This window comes from Lithobates pipiens, unplaced genomic scaffold, assembly GCF_037356315.1.
Source record: "Lithobates pipiens isolate NorthernLeopardFrog02 unplaced genomic scaffold, aLitPip1_a1.2 Scaffold_18, whole genome shotgun sequence".
NCBI classification, from domain to species: Eukaryota; Metazoa; Chordata; class Amphibia; order Anura; family Ranidae; genus Lithobates; species Lithobates pipiens.
Genome location: NW_027507758.1, coordinates 617,087,036 through 617,111,696, shown reverse-complemented (window position 1 = coordinate 617,111,696; position 24,661 = coordinate 617,087,036). Strand labels below are relative to the sequence as shown.

The following is a 24,661-nucleotide window of genomic DNA, read 5'->3' as shown; positions in this document are numbered from 1 at the left end:
GATCACCTGTAAACAAACCGGCGTCATGATGACGCTGGTTCCTCTCTCCCCTCTCTGTACTAATCTGTACAGTGGAGGGGAGAAATCGGATTGCAGCAGCGCTGTGGGCTGCATCTGTAGTGCCCACAGCACTGCTCTGTGACCACTGCAGTCACAACCATCCCTCCATACACTGCCAATACTCTGCAATACCCTTCCAATACTCTGCCAATACTTTACCTGACAATACTCTGCAATACCCAGCCATGCTCAGCCAATATTACATTGGGGGAGATGACGTGGATATTACAGTGGGGGAGATGTATATTACAGTGGGGGAGACTGTGGATATTACAGTGGGGACTATATGGTGGTGGAATTTTCACAGGTTTTTTCAAATTCAATTATTATTTGTTGATCCGAAAAATGATCCGCTCCGTGACTCTGCTCTGAGGAACGATCTGATCTGTCAGTTTTTTGATCCGTGCACCCCTATAAACGACCCTGTAGCATTTCTGGCAATGGCCATCTTGAGCATGAACAGAAGATTCATGAAGCATTTACTTCCTGGAATTAACCTGCCCTTAAGCTCTGGCATGCAAGCAGGAGAGGGTGTGCTTAGCTGAGAAAGCCCCTCCTCCCCTACTGAAGACTCCTGGGATGTACGATGTATCAGTTGCCTAGGCATGGAAACCAGGAAGTAACTGAAGACATGTAATAAAGAAATTTAAAACAAGCAAATTTGATATACTTTGCTATCCATTTACTAATGCTAGCAGCATAAGAATTAAATATAGATAATGTTGATTGAGAGAGTTGAGTTCCACTTTAGGAATGTAAAAGATGTCTCCAAAGATATAAAACAGAGCAGTGAGATATTCAGATACAGGTCACATAAGAGGGGTTGCATCAAAATGCTAAACCTAAAAACGAAACCCCAAAGTTACCTTGATAGGGAACATTGAGACCCGTTCTGGAGAATCAATATTGTACCAGACACAGAGGCTACTGCGGTTCTGTGCTACCACTACATCACTTCCAGGTACCCACTGCACATATGAGCAGTAATTCAAAATGGTCGTCTTCTGGCCATCTGCGACATCGAAAAGGTTCAGCTGTACAGACAAGGGGAGACTTGTAGCATTAACGGGAAACCTCAACAAATGGAGGGGAAGGTTGAAACAGGACAAATGCATTAGCTAGGGGAAAGCAACAGGAAAAATGAAGAGGCAAGTATTGAATAGGATAAGAGAGAAAAGTATAGAAAAAGTGAAGAGAAGGGCTGGCATAGTCAGGCGCAAAGAACAGGTGAGGACAGTATGCGGAGGCAAGTACACATCAGAGCTGGAACAGTGAAGAGCGCAGGACAGGTGAGGACAATATAGTGAGGCAAGGACATATCAGGGCTAAGACAAATAAAAGTACAAGACAGGAAAGGAGAGGATGGAGAGGCAAGTACAGAGCAGGCCTGGAACAGTGAGGAGCACAGGACAGGTGAGGACAATATAGGAACGCAAGAACATATCAGGGATAGTTCAATTAGGAGTACAAGACAGGAGAGAAAGGAAAGGTAAGTAAATATCAGGGCTAAGACAATTAGGAGTACAAGATGGGAGGAGAGGATGAAGAGGTAAGCACTGAGCAGGACTGGGACAATGAGGAGCACAAGGCAGATGAGGAGAGCCAACTCAGAAAGGGTAGAAGATCACAGAAGATCCATTTCTCTCACTCTAAGTTTTTTGTCTCTGAAGAGTAGCTTGTGGCCAGTTTCATTCAGCTCCAGCCAGTCAATCTTGGTGTCATGAGTGACCATCCCGATATTATACCCGGTGAGAAGATCCACTGCCAGAAACAAGAAGAAAATAGTCAAATCAGTAAACGTAGATAGATAGCCAAGCTGTTAGGTTATATATGAGATGATGAGGAGAAACCTACAGTCAGTATACCATTACAGGGTGAAACAGGAAACTAAAGAATGTGTCATTCTAAGTGTGAAGATAAGACAAGAAACGATAGATGGGTCGGTGTATGTGGACAAGGTGGAGAAGACACCCACTGGTGGGTCACTGTATGTGGAAGGTGGAGTAGACTCCTATAGAGGAGTTATTGCATGTGAAAAGTGGATTGGATGCTTATAGATGGATCATTGTATATGGAAGGTGAAGTAGACACCTATAAAATGGGTCAGTGTATGTGAAAGGTGGAGCAAACTCCTATAGATGGGTTACTGTATGTGTAAAGTGTTGCAGACACCTAAAGACGGGTCAATGTACAAGGTGGAGTAGACACCTATAGATGGATAATTGTATGTGAAAGGTAGAGTAGACACCTAAAGAAGATGCCTATAGATGGGTTATTGTTTCTGGAGAACTATAGATGGGTCAGTATGCGGTCAAGTGGAGCAGACATGTATAGATAGGTCAATATATAAGGGCAAAACACAGCAGAAACCTATAAATGAATCCTTATCTGTGAAAGGTGTGCTAGAGATATATTGATAGGTCATTGTATCTTGAAGGTGAAGCAGCCATCTATAGATGGGTCATTGCATGTGGAAGGTGGAGCAGATGCCCATAGATGGGTCATTGTAAGTGGAAGGTGAAGTAGAAATCTATAGATGGGTAATTTGATGTGGAAGGTGGAGCAGACTCCTATAGATGAACTGGTAACTGTATGTAAAAGGTGGCGCAGAAGCCTATAGATGGGTCATTGTATGTGGAAGGTGAAGTAGACTCCTATAGATAGTAGACACTTATGCAAAAGGTGGAGTAGATGCCTATAGATGAGTTACTATATGTGGAAGGTGGAGCAGATGCTATAGATCGGTCATTGTATGTGGAAGGTGGAGCAGACACCTATCTATGGGTCACTGTATGTGAAGGGTGAAGCAGACACCTATAGATTGGTCAGTGTATGTGGAAGGTGAAGTAGACATCTATAGATGGGTTTTTTGTATGTGGAAGGTAGAGCAGACTCCTATAGAGGAGTTATTGTATGTGAAAAGTGGATTGGATGCTTATAGATGGGTCATTGTATATGGAAGGTGAAGTAGACACCTATAGATGGGTCAGTGTATGTGGGAGGTGGAGAAAACACCCATAGAAGGGTTACTGTATGTGAAAAGTGTAGCAGACACCTATAGAAGGGTCATTGTATGTGGAAGGTGGAGTAGACACCTATAGATGGGTCATTGTATGTGGAAGGTGGAGCAGACTTCTATAGATGGGTTACTGTATGTGAAAGGTGTAGTAGATGCCTATGGTCATTGTATGTGGAAGGTGAAATGGACTCCTATAAATCATAGACACCTATGCGAAAAGGTGGAGTAGATGCCTAGATGGGTTATTGTATGTGGAAGGTGGAACAAACGCTTATAGATGGGTCAATGTATGCAGGCAAAGTAGAGCAGACACACATTGGAATATGGAACAGACACCCATAGATAGGTCTGCATGAGGTCAAGGCGGGGCAGGTAGGAAGGTGGAGTAGACACTTATAGATGGGTTATCGTATTTGAAAAGTGCGGGGACACCTGTAGATGGGTCAGTATGTGATCAAGTGTAGAAGACACCTAGAGATGGATCAGGATATGTGGGAAAGTGGAACAGATACCTACAGATGGGTTAGTATGTAGCCAACATGAAGCAGATGCCTACAGATGGGTCCATACATATGGAAAGTTGACCCTGAGTAGATAGGTAGTACATGTACCCTGTGGAGATGCTGCTCTGGATCATCTGGTACCTGTATCTGATACAACAGCGAGGACAGTTGAACATGGCAGATGAATGTTTGGCTTTCCCTAGTAGTTTACCTATAGCGATGGTCTTCATGTCAATCAGATAGGCTAGCTTCTTGTTGTCCTCTATACCGCGCTGCTTCCTCTCATTCAAGCGGACGCTGTACACAGACAAAGCAGCAGATCAGATTTGCTGAGATAACCTTTTCTTCAGCACCGATTTCTTGGTGTGATAAATCTCAAAGTGGTTTCTCTTCACAAAACCCAATAAGTTAAGGTGGGGACACCCTCTGAACCTTATTGTAACATAATATGGATATGGACTCCCTAGGATCATACTAGTTGCCAATTTTTACTCACTTACTGCCTTTATGGTAGTTTAACTTGCTTGTATGGCTTCACATTATTGGTCATTGGATATTCACAGTACATTTTTGGTAAACAGGAGGTCAATGTACATTTCAAATGTACCAATAAGAGAGGTGCGATAAGCAGATAGGAAGAGCTGTGCCAACCTCCCCCCACACACACACACACACTCTGTGCTATGGTAGTCAGACTCACCTTATTAGATGGGGGTTCATGAACTCGGTGCGGACGGTCCCCAGTACCTCACTACGTCCATACTCCACCAAAGTCAGCTCCCCAGCATTGAAGATCATACAGACCTGTCAGGTAAACAGAGGTTATCACCGACCCAGATCACCAGCAATGGTCTGGGATAGGTGGGGAATGCAAGGCTAATATTAGATAGAGTCAGTATGGGGCAGAGACTGACCAGGATCACTGGAAACAATAGTCTGAGAACTCTTGGGGAGTGGGGGGGGGGGTGCAATGTTAATGATAAGGGGTGGGGGCAGCATTTTATAGCTACAGGAGGGGTAATAGGCAGAAATTAGTCAATTTGCTTTGTGAGGACACACATGGAATTCTGAGGCATAAAGGGAGGGAATGGGGACATAGATTGGATATTTGGGTGTGCAGAGGATGCACGCAAAGTTTTTGGAGGCAGGGGCAGAAACAGGCAGAATATTGGAGCAGCAGGTAGAATGTTTTGGAGCGTTCTAGGGCAGCGGAAGGTAGAATTTTGGGGTGAGGTGGAGGCATGCAGAATTCTAGGCAGCTGCAGATAGAATTTTTAGGTGCAGTGGCAGAGACTGACAAAATTTGGGGGAGCAAGGGCAGAGGCAGGCAGAATTTTAAGGCAGTGGATAGAGGCATTCTGGGGCAGCAGGGTGGAGGCAGGTAGAATTTGGGGTGCAGGGGCAGGCAAAATTTTGGGAGAAGCAGGATGGGGGCAGGCGGAATTTTATGTGAAGGAACAGAGGCAGGCCGGATTTTGGAGTAGCAGGATTGGGGCAGACAGGACTTGAGATGCAGGGACAGAAGCAGGCAGAATTTTGGGTCAGCTGAGTGGAGAAAGGCAGAATTTAAGGATCAGAGGCATGCAGAATCTCAGGTGCAAGGGCAGTGGCAGACAAAATTCTGGTGCAGCAGGATGGGGCAAGCAGAATCTGAGGTGCAGGGGCAGACAGAATTCTGGGGCAGCAAGGTGGGGCAGGCAGAATCTGGGGAACAGGGGTGGAGGCAGGCAGAATTTTGGGGCAGCAGGATGGAGGCAGACAGAATCTGAGGTACAGGGACAGTGGCAAGCAGAATTTTGGAGCAGCAGGGTGGAGGCAGGCAGAATCGGAGGTCCAGGGGCAGACAGAATTCTGGGGCAGTAAGGTGGGGGCCGGCAGAATTTGCAGTGCAGGGGCAAGCAGAATTTTGGGGCAGGCAGGGTAAGGGATGAAAACGGCTCATTCCAATGCAAGGTGTTTTGTGCTTCTTACATTCTCATTTTCGAAGAAGAATTTCTCATTTCCTCCAGAAGCTGGCCAGGCCACCTATAGGAAGGAGACAGCAGGGTCACATGACATAATCTCTCTCTACCTGCGTAAGCTGTACATACCGAGGCTCATTCAAATCCAAGAGCCCACAGTGCCCAACTCACTATCACCCGAGAGGATTTCCCACCAGCTGCTATGGGTTAACACTGTACCTCATTCAACCGATTGGTGGTCAGATCAGCGAGCAGTAAGGTGTCTGATGTGTGCGCCACCAGGTACCGGTCTTTGCCCATGACTTTCACCTCATCCACTTCATAGCCGTAATGGGATTTCAGGACCACGCGGGTCCCGGTGGAAAGATTCTTTACAATCACCTGCATAACAGATTGGAGCGACATCAATATAGCATTGCAACACGCAATTAAAGATTTTCAATCAAATCATTATGTTTTCAAGAAGCACCTCTTCTGAGACCCAGTAATATCTTTACTGGGTCTGTCTGCTGGTCTTTACTCCGAGTTTAGTGGTAGGGGGTCGGGTGGCCCCTGTATCCTGGCATCCCTTTTGACATGTACTATAGGTTACCTGGCTGGGGCCCACATAGATTTAAGATAACCTAATACATACACACAATATTGGCTCACCTGGCTGGGGCCCACATAGGTCACCTTATACCTAACACACACAGTATGGGCTCACCTGGCTGGGGCCCACATAGGTCACCTTATACCTAACACACACAGTATGGATTCACCTGGCTGGGGACCACACAGTATGGACTCACCTGGCTGGGGACCACATAGGTCATCCTATACCTAACACACACAGTATGGACTCACCTGGCTGGGGCCCACATAGGTCATCTCAAACTTATTCTTATACAACGAGCGTCGTAAACAACAGTCAAACTGCTCCACCCCACCGCACAGCGTCCCCTGCAGGGAAGGAAGGAGAAAACATCTTCATACTTTCTGCACAGAGCTGTATAACAATGCAATGACACTACAAGTTAGAGTAAAGAGAATGCAATTCCTTGCAATTGGCTATAAAAGTGAGCACAAATATATAACGAACTGTATGTCTAGAGCTGGGATCTCACTCACCTCCACCTTCTTAAAGTGAACCAGTCATAAGTAAAACAGAAACCCAACTAGTTCCCATGATCAGGGAATGGAGGGTACTTTCGTGTACCTTCACCTGTGAGCATAGGGAACCCCAAAAATCTATCACACCCAGGAAGCAGGCCAGGGCTTCAGGAGCTCTGACTATCCTCTTCTCCATCCCACAAACCAATACAGCAACTTAAGCCACCAATAGGGAGTCACCCTAATGCATTGTGGCATACAGGGCATGTGTCAGAGTATATATATATATAGCCAATAGATATGACTTTTGAATCAGCTGATCAGGAGGTAAGTGTCCTCACCGCACACAGGCGGGAACCGTCCCTCTTCCAGGCCAACGTGGTGATGCTGTACAGGTTGGGGATGTCCTTAGATTTGGACTCTTCCCATAATCCTCTGCGGGGGCTCCAGTTCAGGATTCGTAGCCTGGGGAGGGAAGTAGTCAATAAATGTCAATACATCATATACATGCAGACGATAACATCGCCAGCTTCCTACCTGTCATGGCTGCCGACCACCACCGACTGACCGCTGGGACTGGCGACGGCCACGGTCAGCTCTTTCTCTGTGGGGTCCCGGCTGTAGTCGAAGGTCTGAATGATCTTCCCTTCCTTTTCATAGGCTACCAACTTCTTATCACAGCCTCCTGCCACAATGCTGTTGGATCCCCATGCCAGGGCATAAGGTGGGCACGGGTGGGTGATCAGTTTTCCCTGGAACACACCAAAAAACATGCTAAAAAACCCTGGAGATGGACATGTTGCAGACGTTGGTACCACTCACTTTCTGCAGATCAGTCCTGTACGTGTTCAGTAGCCACAGGTCATATCATCCAGAAAAGGTCAGGGTGGGCAAAGTCCCACCACAGACCCCACCAACTGTCCTTGCCTGCAGCATGCTAATGTCAACAGGGCAAACGCATGAAAGAAAAAACCAGAGGAAATTCCCAGCTCAACTCACCAACCAGTCTGCTCACTAACCAAATTAACCTGTCCAAGGCTTTCACAGCAAGGGGGCCATGGAAGGGCAGACTGGTTGGTGAGTTGAGCTGGGAAAATTCTTTGGTTTTGTCTTTCATGCATTTGCCTTTCCATGTTGCTGTGAAGGCCAATTATAGGTGGGGACAGGGGCCATCTCTTTGTTACTGGTGTAAGTTTGGCGAGGGGACACACTGGACACCTTTGCTGCCATAGTGCTATGTGCTGGGTGTCCAATGTGCCCCTGTGCCTTTAAGGAGGACTTGGGCTATCTCCAGGTATACCTGCCCCCTTATCAATCCATTAGAATAAATGTGCTCCCACTGTGGAGACGCTCATACATTTAGAAGGGTTAGGACTGCAAGTAATACACAGGGTGTCGTGAAGAGGGCTTTCAGCTTACGCAAGTATTTGCAAATGTGTGCTAACTAAACCCCCATTTTTAACGCATACTGTTGGACAGGTTAATTCGGTTGGTAAGCAGACTGGTTGGTGAGTTGAGCTGGGAATTTTCTCTGGTTTTGTCTTTGCTGTAAACAGTGTACCAGCCATAGGCAGGCAGTCACAAGCCACTACCGTTTTCTACTGTTTGTTGACATTATTAACCACTTCCCACCCGGCCAATGCATATGTACAGCCGGGTGGGAACCGTCTACTTCTGATAGGACGTTCAGGAACGATCGCGATCCCGATGTGCTCCTGTCACCCGGACACGGCACATCTTTAGATCGGCAGGAGGGCTCTGTGATTGGCCCTCCTGATCCCATGACGGCCGTGTCCAATCACGGCCGTCATGTGATGTAAATAAACAGCCGGTTGCTAGGCAATCGGCTCTCCTCTCCTCTCCTCACATGGAAGTCATCGCTGAGGAGAGGAGAGCAGAACGCTGCAGCCGGCTGATGATCAGTGAGTATGAGCTGTTTTTTACAGCTTTTTACTCACTGATCTTCAGTCTAGTGTAAACACACACACACAACACAGTGTAAACACAATGTCCCCACACATGTCCCCAAAACACACATGTCCCCAAATAATAAAAACACATGTCCCTAATAATAAAAACATGTCCCCCACATATGTCCCACTAAAATCACATGTCCCAATGATTATCTGCACACATATGTACGTGATCACCTGCACACATATGTACATGATCATTTGCGTACATATGTCCGTGATCACACAAACCAATTATTATACACTTAACGGATTTTTTTTTTACCAAAAACATGTAGCAGAATACATTTTGGCTTAAATTTATGACAAAATTTGATTTTATTGGATTTCTTTTAATATAGAAAAAAGAAAATATTGTTTTTTTCAAAATTTCCGCTTTTTTTGCGCTTATATCGCAAAAAAGAAAAAACGGAGTCGTGAATAAATAACACCAAAATAAAGCTCTATTTGTGCGAACAAAATTATAAAAATTTCATTTGGGTACAGTGTAGCATGACCGCGCAATTGTCACTGAAAGCGCTAGAGCGATGAAAGCTGAAAATTGGGCTGGGAAGGAAGGGGGCGAAAGTGCCCTGTATTGTAGTGGTTAAAAAGTAAAGGTCAGGTATGTGCGCTTCAAAAATACACAAACGCGTTGAAGAGACTATGGCTGCAACTAACAATTCTTTTCATAAACGATTAGTTGGCCGATTGTTTTGATTAATCGGTTAATAACCTTAAAAAAAGTGTGGTGTATAATTTACATTTTTAAAAAAAAAAGGCAATTTATTCTTAAATATCTCTATGCCGTGGTAAATATAAATAACCAACTATATGGTTAGGGAGCAAAAGATTGAATTCACTCTGAGAACAACAGACAGAAGATTTAGAAAATGTTTCATTTATTTTTTTCCCTGTTTTTTTTCCTCATTCTCCTGGAACGGATTATGCTCTTAATCCGAGGTTCCACTGTATACATACATACAGAAAAGAGCCACCCTGTAGCAGTAAAACTACTATGGGGTGGTCTTAAAATGGTTATCTGTTGCAAGCATTAATCATCAGGGATGAATGGATGTGACCACTCACCTGAGACTCGCCAGATCCCTCATCATCGAAGAAGTAGCGGATGATTGTGCCGTCTGCTTGTCCGGACAGTATTCCCTTTCCCGAAACACTGAGTACCAAGAAGAGATGGCCCCGGAGAGAAGACAAAGATACATCACTGGTAATTCACATACACAGCCTCAAGTATTATCACATTTATCAATGAAATTTAATATGATCAGACATATGTTGGAGAACACGACCCATCTCCAGGAGGAATCCACTCACTTGGAGGTCAGGGAGACGACGTAGGATTCCGTGTTGTATATGGTGCTAGACTTGTTGGTTTTGGTGTTTGCCATTCGCACCTGGAGAGCAAAGAAAACATCTCTAAAATACCATATTCTGTTATACTGCATAGGGCTAAAACGTGGTCCCCTAAGTCCCCCTATCAAGAGGGTTGACTACTACTGATCTACAAATATAAAATCAGGAGCCCCCTTTGTTCTTTCCTCCTGTGTCGGCACTTAGTGTATTGTCTTTGGCTGTATTATTGTACAGCCGTGGCTTAAAAGTTTTGAGAATGACACAAATATTCATTTTCACAAAGTCTGCTGCTTCAGGATTTTTCTAGATCTTTTTGTCAGATGTTACTATACTGAAGTATAATTAGAAGCATTTCATAAGTGTCAAAGACTTTTATTGACAATGACATGAAGTTCATGCAAAGAGTCAATTTTTGCACGGTTGACCCTTCTTTTTCAAGACCTCAGCAATCCCCCCCGACATGCTGTCCATCAACTTCTGAGCCACATCATGTCTGATGGCAGCCCATTCTTCCATAATCAATGCTTGGAATCTGTCAGAATTTGTGTGTTTTTTTTTGTTCACCTGCCTTTTGGAGGACTGTCCACAAGTCCTCAATGGGATTAAGGTCTGGGGAGTTTCCCGTCCATGGACCCAACATTTAGATTTTTTGTTACTGAAGCCACTTAGCTATAAGTTTTGCCTTATGGCAATGTCCTCCATCATGCTGGAAAAGGCATTGTTCATCACCAAACTGTTCTTGGATGGTTGGGAGAAGTTGCTCTCGGAGGATGTTTTTGTACCATTCTTTATTCATGGCTGTGTTCTTAGGCAGAATTGTGAGTGATTCCACTCCCTTGGCTGAGAAGCAACCCCACACATGAATGGTCTCAGGATGCTTTACTGTTGGCATGACACAAGACTGATGGTAGCGCTCACCTTTTCTTCTCTGGGCACGTTTTTTTTTTTTAGGAATGCCCTAAACAATGGGAAAGGGGATTCATCATAGAAAATTACTTTACCTCAGTCCTCAGCAGTCCAATCTCTATACCAGCCATTCTCAACCAGGGTTCCTTCAGGAGGTGGCTAGGGGTCCCTTAAGCTGTGGCTGATTTACCTCCTGTTTGATGATGCCAACATAGTTCTGAGCTTGGAGGAGCCAGTGGTATGACACCAATGATCTTTATAGCTCTCTGTAAGGGGAGCCATTCTTACCACCACTGTAAAAAAAGGGCATTCTTCTCACTGACCACCAAAGTAAGGGGCATTGTTCCCATTGATCCCCAATGAATGGGTTTTATCAGGGGTTCCCCCGAGACCAGAAAATAATTTTAAGGGTTCTCTGGGGTAAAAAGGTTGAGAAAGGCTGCTCTATACCTTTTGCAGCATATCAGTCTGTCCCTGATGTTTTTCCTGGAGAGAAGTGTCTTCTTTGCTGCCCTTCTTGACACCAGGCCATCCTTCAAAAGTCTTCTCCTCATTGTATGTATGCCGATTTACTCACACCTGCCTGCTGCTGTTCCTGAGCAAGCTCTGCACTGGTTGCCCCCCTGATCCCGCAGCAGAATAAACTGTAGGAGACGGTCCTGCCGCTTGCAGGACTTTCTTGGGGGCCCTGAAACCCTCTTCACAAATGCAGTGGAATTTTTTTTAATGGGATTAGGCTCATTTTCATGGCAAAGAGGGGCTCTTCATAACATTCTGGATGATATACGCAAATTGCAATCATAAAAACTGAGGCAGCAGACTTTGTAAAATAACATTTGTGTCATTCCCAAATCTTTTGGCCATGGTTGTAAAATAAACCTGAATATATTTCAGGTAAATATATTCAGGTTTCAGGTAAATGTAGGTGGACAGTGGCGGCCTGTTCAGTGTGGAAGCACGGGCGCCGCCCACCCATCCATGCGCCCGGCCTCTTTCAGGATGCCAGACGCATGGATTCTTATGGCGGGGGTGGGAGAGTGTGGTACTTTTGAAGCACCTGATTACAGCGCAAACAAGCATGTAGAGGAATGGATATGACAGTGTGACTTATTCATGTGCGCGAAACTTGCTGGCAGTACATTGAAAACATAAATACGGCTCCTGAGAAGTGAACGTACCTTCCCTTCCGCCAGTCCGAAGACGATGATGTTCTCCAGAGGCCAGAGGAGGCAGGTGACCGCGCTCTGTGGTGAACAGAGAGATATGGAGTGCATAGATGAGAGCGGAAAGATTAAAGAAATCATATACAACATTTAAATACACATATTTTATATTATATATATATATATATATATATATATATATATATATATATATATATTTTTTTATTTTTTTTTACATATTTTTTTTTTTATTTCTACATGATTTTTTTTACAAAATATACTTTTTTTTTTTTTTTTTAGTATGTGTGTGTGTGTGTGTGTGTATAGTATTATATATATATATATATACACACACACACACACACACACACACACATATACATATACACACACACACACACACAGTATATATACACTCACTGGCCACTTTATTAGGTACACCTGTTCAATTGTTTGGTAACACAAATTGCTAATCCACCAATCACATGGCAGCAACTCAATCTAGGACATGGTGAAGACAACTTGCTGAGGTTAAAACCGAGTATCAGAATGGGGAGGAAAGGGGATTTAAGTGACTTTGAACGTGGCATGGTTGCTGGAGCTGGTCTGAGTATTTCAAAAACTGCTGATCTACTGGGATTTTTTCACACACAACCATCTCTTGGGCTTCCAGAGAATGGTCCAAAAAAAAAAAAAAAAGAGAAAAAAAATATCCAGTGAGCGGCAGTTCTGTGGAGGTAAATGCCTTGTTGAGGTCAGAGGGGAATGGGCAGGTTCCAGGTGATAGAAAGGCAACAGTAACTAAAATAATCACTCGTTACAAACAAAGTATGCAGAATACCATCTCTGAACACACAACGCATACAACCTTGAAGCAGATGAGCTACAGCAGCAGAAGACCACACCGGTTGCCACTCCTGTCAGCTAAGAACAGGATCACCAAAATTGGACAAATAGGAGATTGGAAAAGCGTTGCCTGGTCCGACGACTCTCGATTTCAGCTCCGACACTCAGACGGTGGGGGTCAGAATTTGGTGTAAACAACATGAAAACATGGATCCATCCTACCTTGTATCACTGGTTCAGGGTGGTGGTGTAATGGTGTGGGGGGGGGGGGATATTTTCTGGGCACACTTTGGGCCCCTTAGTACCAATTGATCATTGTTTAACCACCACGGCCTACCTGAATATTGTTGCTGACCATGTCCATCCCTTTATGACTACAGTGTCCCCATCTTCTGATGGCTCCTTCCAGCAGGATAATGAACCATGTCACAAAGCTCCAATCATCTCACCATTGGACAATGAGGTCCCTGTCCTCCAATGGCCTCCACACTCACCACATCTCATCCAATAGAGCACCTTTGTGATGTGGTGAAACGGGAGATTCTCCTCATGGATGTGCAGACAAAACAGTGTCAGTAGTTTTTGATTTGATTTGATTTTTTTTTATTATTTTATTTTTTTTACAGTTTAATTTATTTTTTTTGTCATTTTTATTTTTACATTGCTTTCTTTTTTTGAGGGGGGGGGGAGTCGACAGTGTGAGTTTTTTTATTTTACATTTTACATTTTATTATTTTTCCAATTTTACCTTTAAATATTTATTTATTACAATTATTTATTTTTTTCAGCCCCGTTGAGAGCCAGACCCCTGACATCTCCCTTTTGAAATAGGGAAAGGGACTAAGGACATAGATTCCCCAGTCCCTTTCTCTGCAGCCTTAGCTGCACTGAAAATAAATGGAGAGGAAACAGAGGCTCTTCTCCAATCATAAACTGAGACATCTTAAACACAGATTACGATGCTCAGTTATGAGTGGACAATCAGTGATCACTGACTCATGTGCATTCAGAAAAGGAAGGAGCTGGTAAATTACAGATTTACCATCTCCTTCCTCTGCTCTCCATCCTGACAGATCTGGGATTGGGGGGGGGGGGGGGCGTTGGAGGACACTGGGACCTGACAGAGGGAGGTGGACCCTGGGAGCCGGAAAGAGGAAGGTGGACCCGGGAGCCGGAGAGAGGGAGGTGGACCCCCGGGAGCCGAAGAGAGGGAGGTGGACCCCCAGGAGCCGAAGAGAGGGAGGTGGACCCCCGGGAGCCGAAGAGAGGGAGGTGGACCCCCGGGAGCCGAAGAGAGGGAGGTGGACCCCCGGGAGCCGAAGAGAGGGAGGTGGACCCCCGGGAGCCAAAGAGAGGGAGGTGGACCCCCGGGAGCCGAAGAGAGGGAGGTGGACCCCCGGGAGCTGAAGAGAGGGAGGTGGACCCCCGGGAGCTGAAGAGAGGGAGGTGGACCCCCGGGAGCTGAAGAGAGGGAGGTGGACCCCCGGGAGCCGGAGAGAAGGAGGTGGACCCCGGGAGCCGGAGAGAAGGAGGTGGACCTGGAGGAGGATACAGGGGACAGTCAGGTGTGATCGGTGCAGGCAGTTGAAAGCACCGTTCTCCCTGTATAACTTTCAATGAAGCTGCGGGAAGGAGAGGAGGAGCAGCAGCTATCAGAAAAGCTATACAGGGAGATCGGTACTTTTAACTGCCCCCCATTGCTGCACCGATCACCTGTGAGGCTGCCCGACCCCCCTGCTGAGCTTTAGGATGCCTGGTCCAATACAACAGGTATTGGATTAGGCATTGGAGCTTTTGCACAAGTACCGATACTTGTGCAAATGCTTGGTATCGGCACTGATACTAGTATTGGTGCATCCCTACAGTGCCTTGAAAAAGTATTCACACCCCTTGAAATGTTCCACATTTTGTCAGGTTACAACCAAAAACATAAATGTATTTTATTGGGATTTTATGTGATAGAAGAACACAAAGTGGCACATAATGGTAATTGTGAAGTGGAAGGAAAACGATAAATAGTTTTCACATCTTTTTACAAATAAATATATGAAGAGTGTGGTGTGCATTTGTATGGCGCCCCCCGGAGTCAATACTTTGTAGAACCGCCTTTCTCTGCAATTACAGCTGCAAGTCTTTTTGGGGATGTCTCTACCAGCTTTGCACATCTAGAGGGACATTTTTGCCCATTCTTCTTTGCAAAATAGGTCAAGTTCTGTCAGATTGGATGGAGAGCGTCTGTGAACAGCAATTTTCAAGTCTTGCCACAGATTCTCCATTGGATTTAGGTCTGGACTTTGAATGGGCCAGTCTAACACATGAATATGCTTTGATCTAAACCATTCCATTGTAGCTCTGGCTGTATGTTTAGGGTCGTTGTCCTGCTGGAAGGTGAACCTCCACCCCAGTCTCAAGTCTTTTGCAGACTCTAACAGGTTTTCTTTTAAGATTTCCCTGTATTTGGCTCCATCCATCATCCCACCAACTCTGACCAGCTTCCCTGTCTCTGCTGAAGAAAAGCATCCCCACCACATGATGCTGCCACCACCATGTTTCACGGTGGGGATGGTGTATTCAGGGGGGTGTGCAGTGTTAGTTTTCCTCCACACATAGCGTTTTGCTTTTAGGCCAAAAAGTTCAATTTTGGTCTCATCTGATCAGAGCACCTTCTTCCATGTTTGATGTATAAGTCCTCCACATGGCTTCTCACAAACTGCAAACGGGACTTCTTATGACTTTCTTTCAACAATGTCTTTCTTCTTGCCACTCTTCCATAAAGGTCAGATTTGTGGAGAGCACGACTAATAGTTGTCCTGTGGACAGATTCTCCCACCTGAGCTGTGGATCTCTGCAGCTCCGCCAGAGTTACCATGGACCTCTTGGCTGCTTCTCTGATGAATGCTCTCCTTACCAGGCCTGTCAGTTTAGGTGAACGGCCATGTCTTTGTAGTTGTGCCATACTCTTTTCCATTTTTCAGATGATGGATTGAGCAGAGCTCCATGAGATGTTCAGAGCTTGGGATATTTTTTTTTTTTTTTTTTTATAACCTAACACTGCTTTATAAATTGCCTCAACTTTATCCTTGACCTGTCTGGTGTGTTCCTTGGCCTTCATGATGCGGTTTGTTCACTAAGGTTCTCTAACAAACTTCTGCGGGCTTCACAGAACAGCTGTATTTATACTAAGATTAAATTACACACAGGTGGACTCTATTTACTAATTAGGTGACTTCTGAAGGCAATTGGCTCCACTAGATTTTAGTTAGGGGCATCAGAGTAAAGAGGGGCTGAATACAAATGCACACCACACTTTTCAGATATTTGTAGAAGATTTTGAAAACCATTTATCATTTTCCTTCCACTTCACAATTGTGTGCCACTTTGTGTTGGTCCATCACATAAAATCCCAATAAAATACACACATTATATTATATATATATATACACACACACACACACACACACACACACACACACACACACACACACACACACAATATAATAATAAAATGAGAGATGAGAGAGAAAAGGAAGAGTACATAAATGGTACAGAAGAGTGTCAGCACATCTGGAATACACAGTACAGACCCATCTGACTCCATCATTCACTATAAATATATATGGTAAGTGCACCACATACTGAGAAAGCTCTCACGACAACATTGTATTCAAAGTTTCTTGTAAAAGCCTTTGTGGAATGTGGGGTTCTTACTCTCTATATTTATAAATGATTATACTAGCAGGTTGGTACACTGTGGAGGTGTTTGCACCCCCTAATAACCTGTTAATGTCGGCTGTACAATAGTGCAGATAATAGCAATATGGAGACCTTTATTGCTAATTTGCCTACAGCACCCAAGGGAACTGGGGGAACTGCTGCATCGGATATACTAAGAATAGATAGACTACTTTTATGTACCCCGGAGAGGCTGAATGTGTCCTAGATAGGAACATGATGAATGAAATGGTCACAGTGATGTGAAGAACAGATTGTCACTATGAAATATGGAAGAAATGGTCACAGCAGGTTTATAAGTGGGTAACGATGTTCTATATATTATGACTAAACGGAGGAGACCTCCAGGTCATTTATTTATGCCCCCCCCCCCCCTCACTGTTCTCATAGACTGGAATAGGATAACACCCCAGTGAGCAGCTCCCATGTGTGCTTTCACATTCTATGTCCCTTACTGTGACTGGTAATGGATATAGTACCTTCATTTCAGATTTGGACACCTGACCCCTTCCTCTTTTTTCCAGACTTGCAGCATTTCTAAGCCTGGGGAACCACACTAGCACAGCTGGGTTGTTCAGATGTTTTGGGACTACATTTCCCATGATGCTCAACTACACTGCAAAGTGCATTAACATCATGGGAAATGTAGTTCCAAAACATCTGGAGTGCCAAGGTTCGCCATCACTGTGCCCTAGCTTGAGGCCCATCCTAAGTCATCCCCCAACATTTCTTTATACCAGTGGTTTCCAGCCTTACTGGGAGCAGGGCCCCTGTAAATTCTTCCAAAACCTTCCATGCACAAACAGTAAAAAAGAAAAACGATATATATATATATATGCACAGTAAAATGTGTGGGAATACAAAATACGTATGGAAATTCTGGAAGGCTCTGAATGGGGCTGGATGTCACTGTGGGGATGGGGGCTCTGGAGGGAGTCAGAGGACTCTGCAGAAGAGTTGGTGGCCTTGTAAGGGATGAGATTTCTGGAGGAAGCTAGGAGAAACTGTGGGGATCATGTCTCTGGAGTGGGTGTGGGTCTATCTAGTAGGCTGGGGACTTTACATGGGCTTTCAGGGGGGGCTGGGGGCACCGTGACCCTTGGGTGGCACTATGAGAACCAGAGGGCACTGTGGCAGGTTAGGGGATCTGCAGCTGGCTTGAGGTCTGGAAGGAAGGAGGCCATGGCCCGATTGTTGACCGCAGTCCTGTGGTTGAGAACCCCTGCACTACACCAATTGTCCCTGCTTCTCATCCCTTGCCCTGTATTTCCTCCCCAACTTCCCAATACTCTCTTCCTATCCTCCGTCCACTCTCTCCTTCACTGACATGATCTACTTATACCTTTATTTCCATTTTCTATACCATTGATGGCGAACCTTGGCACCCAAGATGTTTTGGAACTACATCTCCCATGATGCTCCACTACACTGCAGAGTGCATGAGCATCATGGGAAATGTAGTTCCAAAACATCTGGGGTGCCAAGGTTCGCCACCACTGTTCTATACTCTTCCCTTTTTGGGTCTTGGCACTCACTGCCCAGGATCTATTTTTGCCTCTAACAAGTAAGAAACATCTCTTCCCCAATTTCCATTTGGAACCCCCGGGCACAACAGTTACAGCCAATTGGCAGACCCACAGGGTGAGGTGACCCCCTCTATGGGCCTGCAGCCCCTAAGGATGGTGACTCCTAACATCAGTCTTCATGTACCTCCAACAGGCCATTTTTTTAAGAAATTCCCTAAGACAAAATAGTCGTCATAAACACCGAGCCATTGACATTGATTTCCTGGATATGCACCAGATGAAGGAAATCCCTGTTGAGGGTACTGGAGGACTAATGTAGGGAACCATTGTCCTCAGGGATTGTTCTGCTTCCCCATCTTTTTTTTTTAAGGTTTTCTCTTGTAACATTGCTGATGCAGCTTTTCTGTATTATACTGTTGCTGTTTGAATGTAAAAAAAAAATTAATAATAACCTTAGAAAAAAAAAAAATAATAATAATAATAAATATGAGACTGGTCTTCATAACCGGCTAGTAGTGCTGCTACAGGATTTCACATCCTTATGCCGCGTACACACGACCAAACTTTTCGACATCAAAGGTCCGACGGAACAATTCTGGCAGACCATTCGATCGTGTGTGGGCTGCAGCGGACTTTTGATTTGCAAAAATCCGACAGACTTTAGAAATGGAACATGTTTCAAATTTTTTCGCCGGAACTCCGCCGGACCCAGTTCCTACCGAGAAATCCGCTCGTGTGTATGCTAGTCCGACCAACAAAAACCGACGCAAGGGCAGCTATTGGCTACTGGCTATGAACTTCCTTATTCTAGTCCGGTCGTACGTCATCACGTTCGAATCCGTCGGCTTTGGTGTGATTGTGTGTGGCCAAGTCCGTTTATTCGGAAAGTCCATCAGAACTCTGTCAGAACTCCGCCGAAAGTCCGTTGGACCTAGTCCCTCGAAAAAGTCCAGTCGTGTGTATGCGGCATTAGTGACTGACCTCTCCCAGCATGCACTGCCCTTGATTGGACATTTGTCCCCCCCCCCACAAAAACATCAAAGTGTTCTTTATAAACTGCCCCCAATATGTATTAAAGGTGACAACAAGGCCTGGTCTAAGGCTACCCCCACCTCCAGCACTGTGACAACCATCCCACCATAAAGGGGGACCCTTTCCTCTCCAGTATAAGGGGGGTTCCTTTATTTACAGCCCCCAATCAATATATACTCCAGGTGACAACAAAGCCTGGTCTAAGGCTCCCTCCACCTCCAGCCATGTCACAACCATCCCACCTGGGAGGGAGACCTTTTCTGACCCAGGATGAGGGGGGTCCTTTATAAACTGCCCCCAATATGTATTAGAGGAGACAAGGCCTGGTCTAAGGCTCTCTCCACCTCTGGCAATGTGACATCTATCCCACCTGGAAGGGGGACCCTTTTCTCTCCAGGATAAGGGGGGTCCTTTTATATACAGCCCCCAATATGTACTAGAGGTGACAACAAGGCCTAATCTAAGGCTCTCTCAACCTCTGGCAATGTGAGAACCATCCCACCTGGAAGGGGGACCCTTTCCTCTCAGATATATGAGAGGTTCTTTATAAACAGTCCTCGACATGTACTACAGGTGACAACAAGTCCTGGTGTAAGACTCCTTCTCACCTCCGGTATTGTGACAACCATCCCACCATGAAGGGGGAAACTTTCATCTCCAGTATAAGAGGGGTCCTTTAATAAAAAAATAAAAAAACTCTCTATATGTACTTGAGGTGCCTGCAAGGCCTTCTCTATCATGCTCTCCACCTTTAGTACTGTGACAACCATCCCACCTGGAAGGAGGACCCTTTCCTCTACAGTATGAGGGGTCCTTTAAAAACAGCCCCCGATGTATTAGCGGTAAATGGTCTAATGCTCTCTCCCACCTCCAGCACTGTGACAACCATCGTACCCTTTCCCTTCCTGTATAGGAAGGGGGTATCAGTTTATGGGAAACGTGTATACTTACCGTCTGAATGAATTTATTGCAGATTACTTTTTTATCTCCCCTACAAACAAGAGACAAGAAAGAGTATATTACTTACATGCAGAAATTACGATTTTTCAGAGTGTCATGGTGACTGGAATATGTCCACCGGACCATTATTAATATGAGCAGAACCACCGGTAAGAGGGAACAGGCAGTGCTCCTGTACCGGGCCCCATCAAGTCACCAGGGGGAGCCCTTCTATTCACTCTCCGCCAAGTGCAACATGACCAACTGTCACATGACCTCTCCTGCTTGTATGATGGTGGTGGTGTGCACAGGGGCGAATCCATGGGGGGGGGGGCAACCGGGCAATTGCCCCCCCCCCCCCCCCCAGAAAATATCACTGACTGCAGTCCCAACTCCCCAGTCTCTCTCTTTAAGGAACATCACCAGCCGATCAGTGGTGCAGAGAGAGAGGCTCTGAGCTATTGTAATAATTACACCGCCGCGCTGGATCAGGAGGAGATGGGTGGAGCCGTGCTGCTGGCTTGGCCTCTGTGTTCCCTGCACTGGTTTCCAGCACCTGGGCCATCTGGCGTCTAGCAACCATTAATGTCTGAGTCGTTTCGAAGCTGCCGCTGCTGCGGAGAGCGAGAGAGAGCCCCAGCATTCAGAGAGGAGCATTCTTCCGACTCCGCCCTGAGAGTGTTGGCTCCACCCTCCTCGGCTCCTCCTCCCTCCATCTTCCAGCTCTCTCTCACTCTCCTCATCAGCCCCTGGGTGAGTGCTGGCTCCACCCTCCTCCTCCCTCCATCTTCTCCACACTGCAATGCAGAATGGCGTGAACCCCGGAAGAAGAAGTCATCTAATGTTGCCTGCGGACAGACTAGGACAGTGATGGCAAACCTTGTCACCCCAGATCTTTTGGAACTACATTTCCAATGATGCTCCACTACAGTGCATGAGCATTCTGGGAAATGTAATTCCAAAACACCTGGGGTGCCAAGGTTCACAATCACTGGACTAGTGCAATTACCAGATCCCGCTCATCTCATTGATCCTGCCACCTGCATGGGAGCCCCCCCCCCCCCCCCCCACCAGAGCACCAAAATATTTTCCTAAAAGTGAGTAAAAGAATAAATGTGTCCAATCGCAAAATAGAGGTTTGCCATAACTGTCATTACATATGAAAAAAATAAAAAAAATGCCCTTAAAACTTGTTCAATGGTAACCCCTTCAGCTTCCGGAAATTTTTAGCCCCCCCCCCCCATGAACAGGCCATTTTTTGAGATACTGCGCTGTTTTACTTTAACTGGCAATTGTGCGGTCGTGCAACACTGTACCCATATAAAATGAATGTACTTTTTTTCCCCACAAATAGAAATAGAACTTTATTTTGGTGGTAATTGATCACCTCTGCCTCTATTTTTTGTGATATAAACAAAAACAGACCGACAATTTTGAAAAAAAAAAAGCAATATTTTTTACTTTTTGCTATAAAAAAAGAAATTTTCATCATCAGTTTAGGCCAATATGTATTCTGCTACATATTTTTGGTAACCCCTCCCCCCCCCCATAAGTGTGTATTGATTGGTCTGCACAAAAGTTATAGCGTCTTCAAATTAGGGTATATATTTACGGCATTTTTATTTATTTATTTTTTTACAAGTAATCGTTTTATATTGTAAGCAGTGATTTTTTGGGTAGCAGAGACACAAGATCACTCTGTTCATCTCTGACAGAACGGTGGTCTGCCTTGTTTACATCGGCAGACCGCTGTTCTATCTCCGTGTGAAACAATCGCGGGTGGCCGGCGGACATCACTACCTCCAGACCCACTGATTGGCTCCCCCTCTGGCCAAACTGCGCGCGTTCGCTGGCTATTGCATGAAAAGGCGTACAGGTACGTTGTTTTGCGCAATAGAGGCGACCGGCTGCAGTATATGGACTGCAGCTGGTCAGCAAGTGGTTAATCTAAAAATGTGGAGCTGCATTAGAGCAAAACAGCGCTTTAATCGGGCCACCTGAATTTATTTTTAACTACCTCAATACCGGGCACTTACACACCCTTCCTGCCCAGGCCATTTTTCAGCTTTCAGTGCTGTCAAGTTTGTATGACAATTGCGCGGTCATACAGCACTGTACCCATATGACATTTTTAGCATTTTCTTCATACAAATAGAGCTTTATTTTGGTGGTATTTAATCACTTCTGGGTTTTTTATAAACAAAAAAAATTTTTTTTCTTAGTTTCTGCCAGTACATTTTGTAAATAAATCATTTTCTCATTCACTGATGGGCGCTGATGAGGCCGCACTGACGAGGAGGCACAAATATGGTGCAATTATGGGCACTGATGGGCACCGATAGGCAGCACTGATGGACATTGATGGGCAGCAGTGATAGCCAGCACTGACTGGCATCACTAATGGTCACTGATTGGAGGGGAGGAACAAAAGGGGGGGGTTAGAGAGATGAGGAAGAGAGGGACGGGAATGGGGGAGGAACAGAGAGGTTGGGAAGAAGGGGGGGGGGGGAACGAACAGAGAGGGTGGGAAGAAGGGGGGGGGAACAGTGAGGGTGGGAAGATGGGGGGGGAGAGGAACAGTGAGGGTGGGAAGAAGGGGGGGGAGAGGAACAGTGAGGGTGGGAAGAAGGGGGGGGGGGGGGAGAGGAACAGTGAGGGTGGGAAGAAGGGGGGGGGGAGAGGAACAGTGAGGGTGGGAAGAAGGGGGGGGGGAGAGGAACAGTGAGGGTGGGAAGAAGGGGGGGGAGGAACAGTGAGGGTGGGAAGAGGAACAGAGAGGGTGGGAAGAAGGGGGGAGAGAGGAACAGAGAGGGTGGGAAGAATGGGGGGGGGGGGCAGAGAGGGTGGGAATAAGAGAGGTGAGGAAGAGAGGGGTGGGGAGAAACTCTGAGGGTGGGAATAACAGAAAGGGAGCGGGGATGGGGTGGGGAGGGGAATGAAGAGGGAGAGAGGAGGGAGGAGATAGGGCGAGACGGGGCGGCGATAGGAAAGGAGAGGGGCAGAGAGGTGTGAATAAAGATGAAGAGGGGAGGCACAGAGAAGGGAATAGATAGGGACAGAGGGGGATTTCCCCAGTAGAGGGGGAAGGGAAGGTGATGGGGACTGAATGACATGGACACAGATAACTCACCAGTCCTCGCCGATCTTGTACACATAGACAATGTTGTCTGTCTGTCCAATGGCAATCTTGGTGGAGTCGGGGGAAAATGCCATGCCTTTCACCAAATAGCTCTTCTTTCCGTACTACAGACCAATCAGAAAAGAGATGGAAATGAGCTCTGAGGAGGAACGCCCATACAATGACTATTACAAGAAATAAGGATGTTTTCCGGTACTGGACGTCCCAGATGACATACATTGGACATGGAGGAAATGGTCATACATGTAGACCAGACTAAGTGCTATGTTACCTACTGTATTTATCGGCGTATAACACGCACCTTTTCCCCCTTAAAATCAGGGGAAAAATCGTGGGTACGTGTTATACGCCGATCCCCGCTGATTGTGAGGAAAGGAGCGAGCGGAGCCGAGATACAGAAAGCCCTGTGCATTTCTGGCTAGACTTGCCTCCTCTCACAGTCCCGCCCACCTCCACTGATTGCGAGTGCCGCTGACATACAGAAAGCCGAGTGTACTTCGGCTAGACTTGCCTCCTCTCGCAGTCCCGCCCACCTCCACTGATTGCGAGTGCCGCTGACATACAGAAAGCAGAGTGTACTTCGACTAGACTCGGCTCCTCTCGCAGTCCTGCCCGACTGTGAGCAGAGCTGAGTCTAGCCGAAGTACACTCGGCTTTCTGTATGTCAGCGGAACTCGCAATCAGTGGAGGTGGACGGGACTGCGAGAGGAGCCGAGTCTAGCCCAAGTACACTCGGCTTTCTGTATGTCGGCGGGGCTCGCTCCTCACGCAGTCAGTGGAGGTGGGCGGGATTGTGAGCAGAGCAGAGTCTAACCGAAGTACACTCGGCTTTGTGTATCTCGGCTCCGCTCACTCCTCTCCGCTCAGTCTGCCCCAGTTTTAAAATTGGGGCAATGCTGCAAAGGCACTGGGTAAGGCTGCAGATGGGCACTGGGCAAGGCTGCAATGATGGGCAAGGCTGCAGATGGACACGGATAAGGCTGCATTGATGGGCATTTAAATGTAAGTTTTTTTCCTTAAACTTCCCTCCTAAAAGTTTTTTTCCTTAATATTCCCTCCTAAACTTGGTGTGCCTGTTATACGCTGATAAATACAGTATATACAGTTGTGCTCATACGTTTACATACCCTGGGTTTTGAATGGCTATTAAAGGTAACCATCCTCCCCTGTGATCTGTTTGCTTGTAATTAGTGTGTGTGTGTATAAAAGGTCAATGAGTTTCTGGACTCCTGACAGACCCTTGTATCTTTCATCCAGTGCTGCACCGACGTTTCTGGATTCTGAGTCATGGGGAAAGCAAAAGAATTGTCACAGGATCTGCGGGAAAAAGGAACTGTATAAAACAGGAAAGGGATATAAAAAGATATCCAAGAAATTGAGAATGCCAATCAGCAGTGTTCAAACTCTAATCAAGAAG

The 24,661-nt window shown here is 45.9% G+C and overlaps 1 protein-coding gene across 1 annotated transcript in view; it reads right to left on the bottom strand.

Annotated features, from left to right (window-relative positions):
• The window catches only part of IFT172 (intraflagellar transport 172), an 87,034-nt gene that overhangs the window by 54,420 nt on the left and 7,953 nt on the right, over nucleotides 1-24,661 (bottom strand). Inside the window, exons 3-16 of the mRNA XM_077489376.1 lie at nucleotides 23,236-23,348; nucleotides 20,118-20,157; nucleotides 12,046-12,111; nucleotides 9,923-10,002; nucleotides 9,677-9,764; nucleotides 7,173-7,387; nucleotides 6,977-7,100; nucleotides 6,390-6,485; nucleotides 5,763-5,924; nucleotides 5,554-5,607; nucleotides 4,283-4,386; nucleotides 3,794-3,879; nucleotides 1,709-1,821; nucleotides 927-1,094 (exon numbers count right to left, since the gene is read on the bottom strand). Coding sequence (XP_077345502.1) covers nucleotides 927-1,094; nucleotides 1,709-1,821; nucleotides 3,794-3,879; nucleotides 4,283-4,386; nucleotides 5,554-5,607; nucleotides 5,763-5,924; nucleotides 6,390-6,485; nucleotides 6,977-7,100; nucleotides 7,173-7,387; nucleotides 9,677-9,764; nucleotides 9,923-10,002; nucleotides 12,046-12,111; nucleotides 20,118-20,157; nucleotides 23,236-23,348 — 1,509 coding nt within the window. The remainder of the gene's footprint in view (nucleotides 1-926; nucleotides 1,095-1,708; nucleotides 1,822-3,793; nucleotides 3,880-4,282; nucleotides 4,387-5,553; nucleotides 5,608-5,762; nucleotides 5,925-6,389; nucleotides 6,486-6,976; nucleotides 7,101-7,172; nucleotides 7,388-9,676; nucleotides 9,765-9,922; nucleotides 10,003-12,045; nucleotides 12,112-20,117; nucleotides 20,158-23,235; nucleotides 23,349-24,661) is intronic.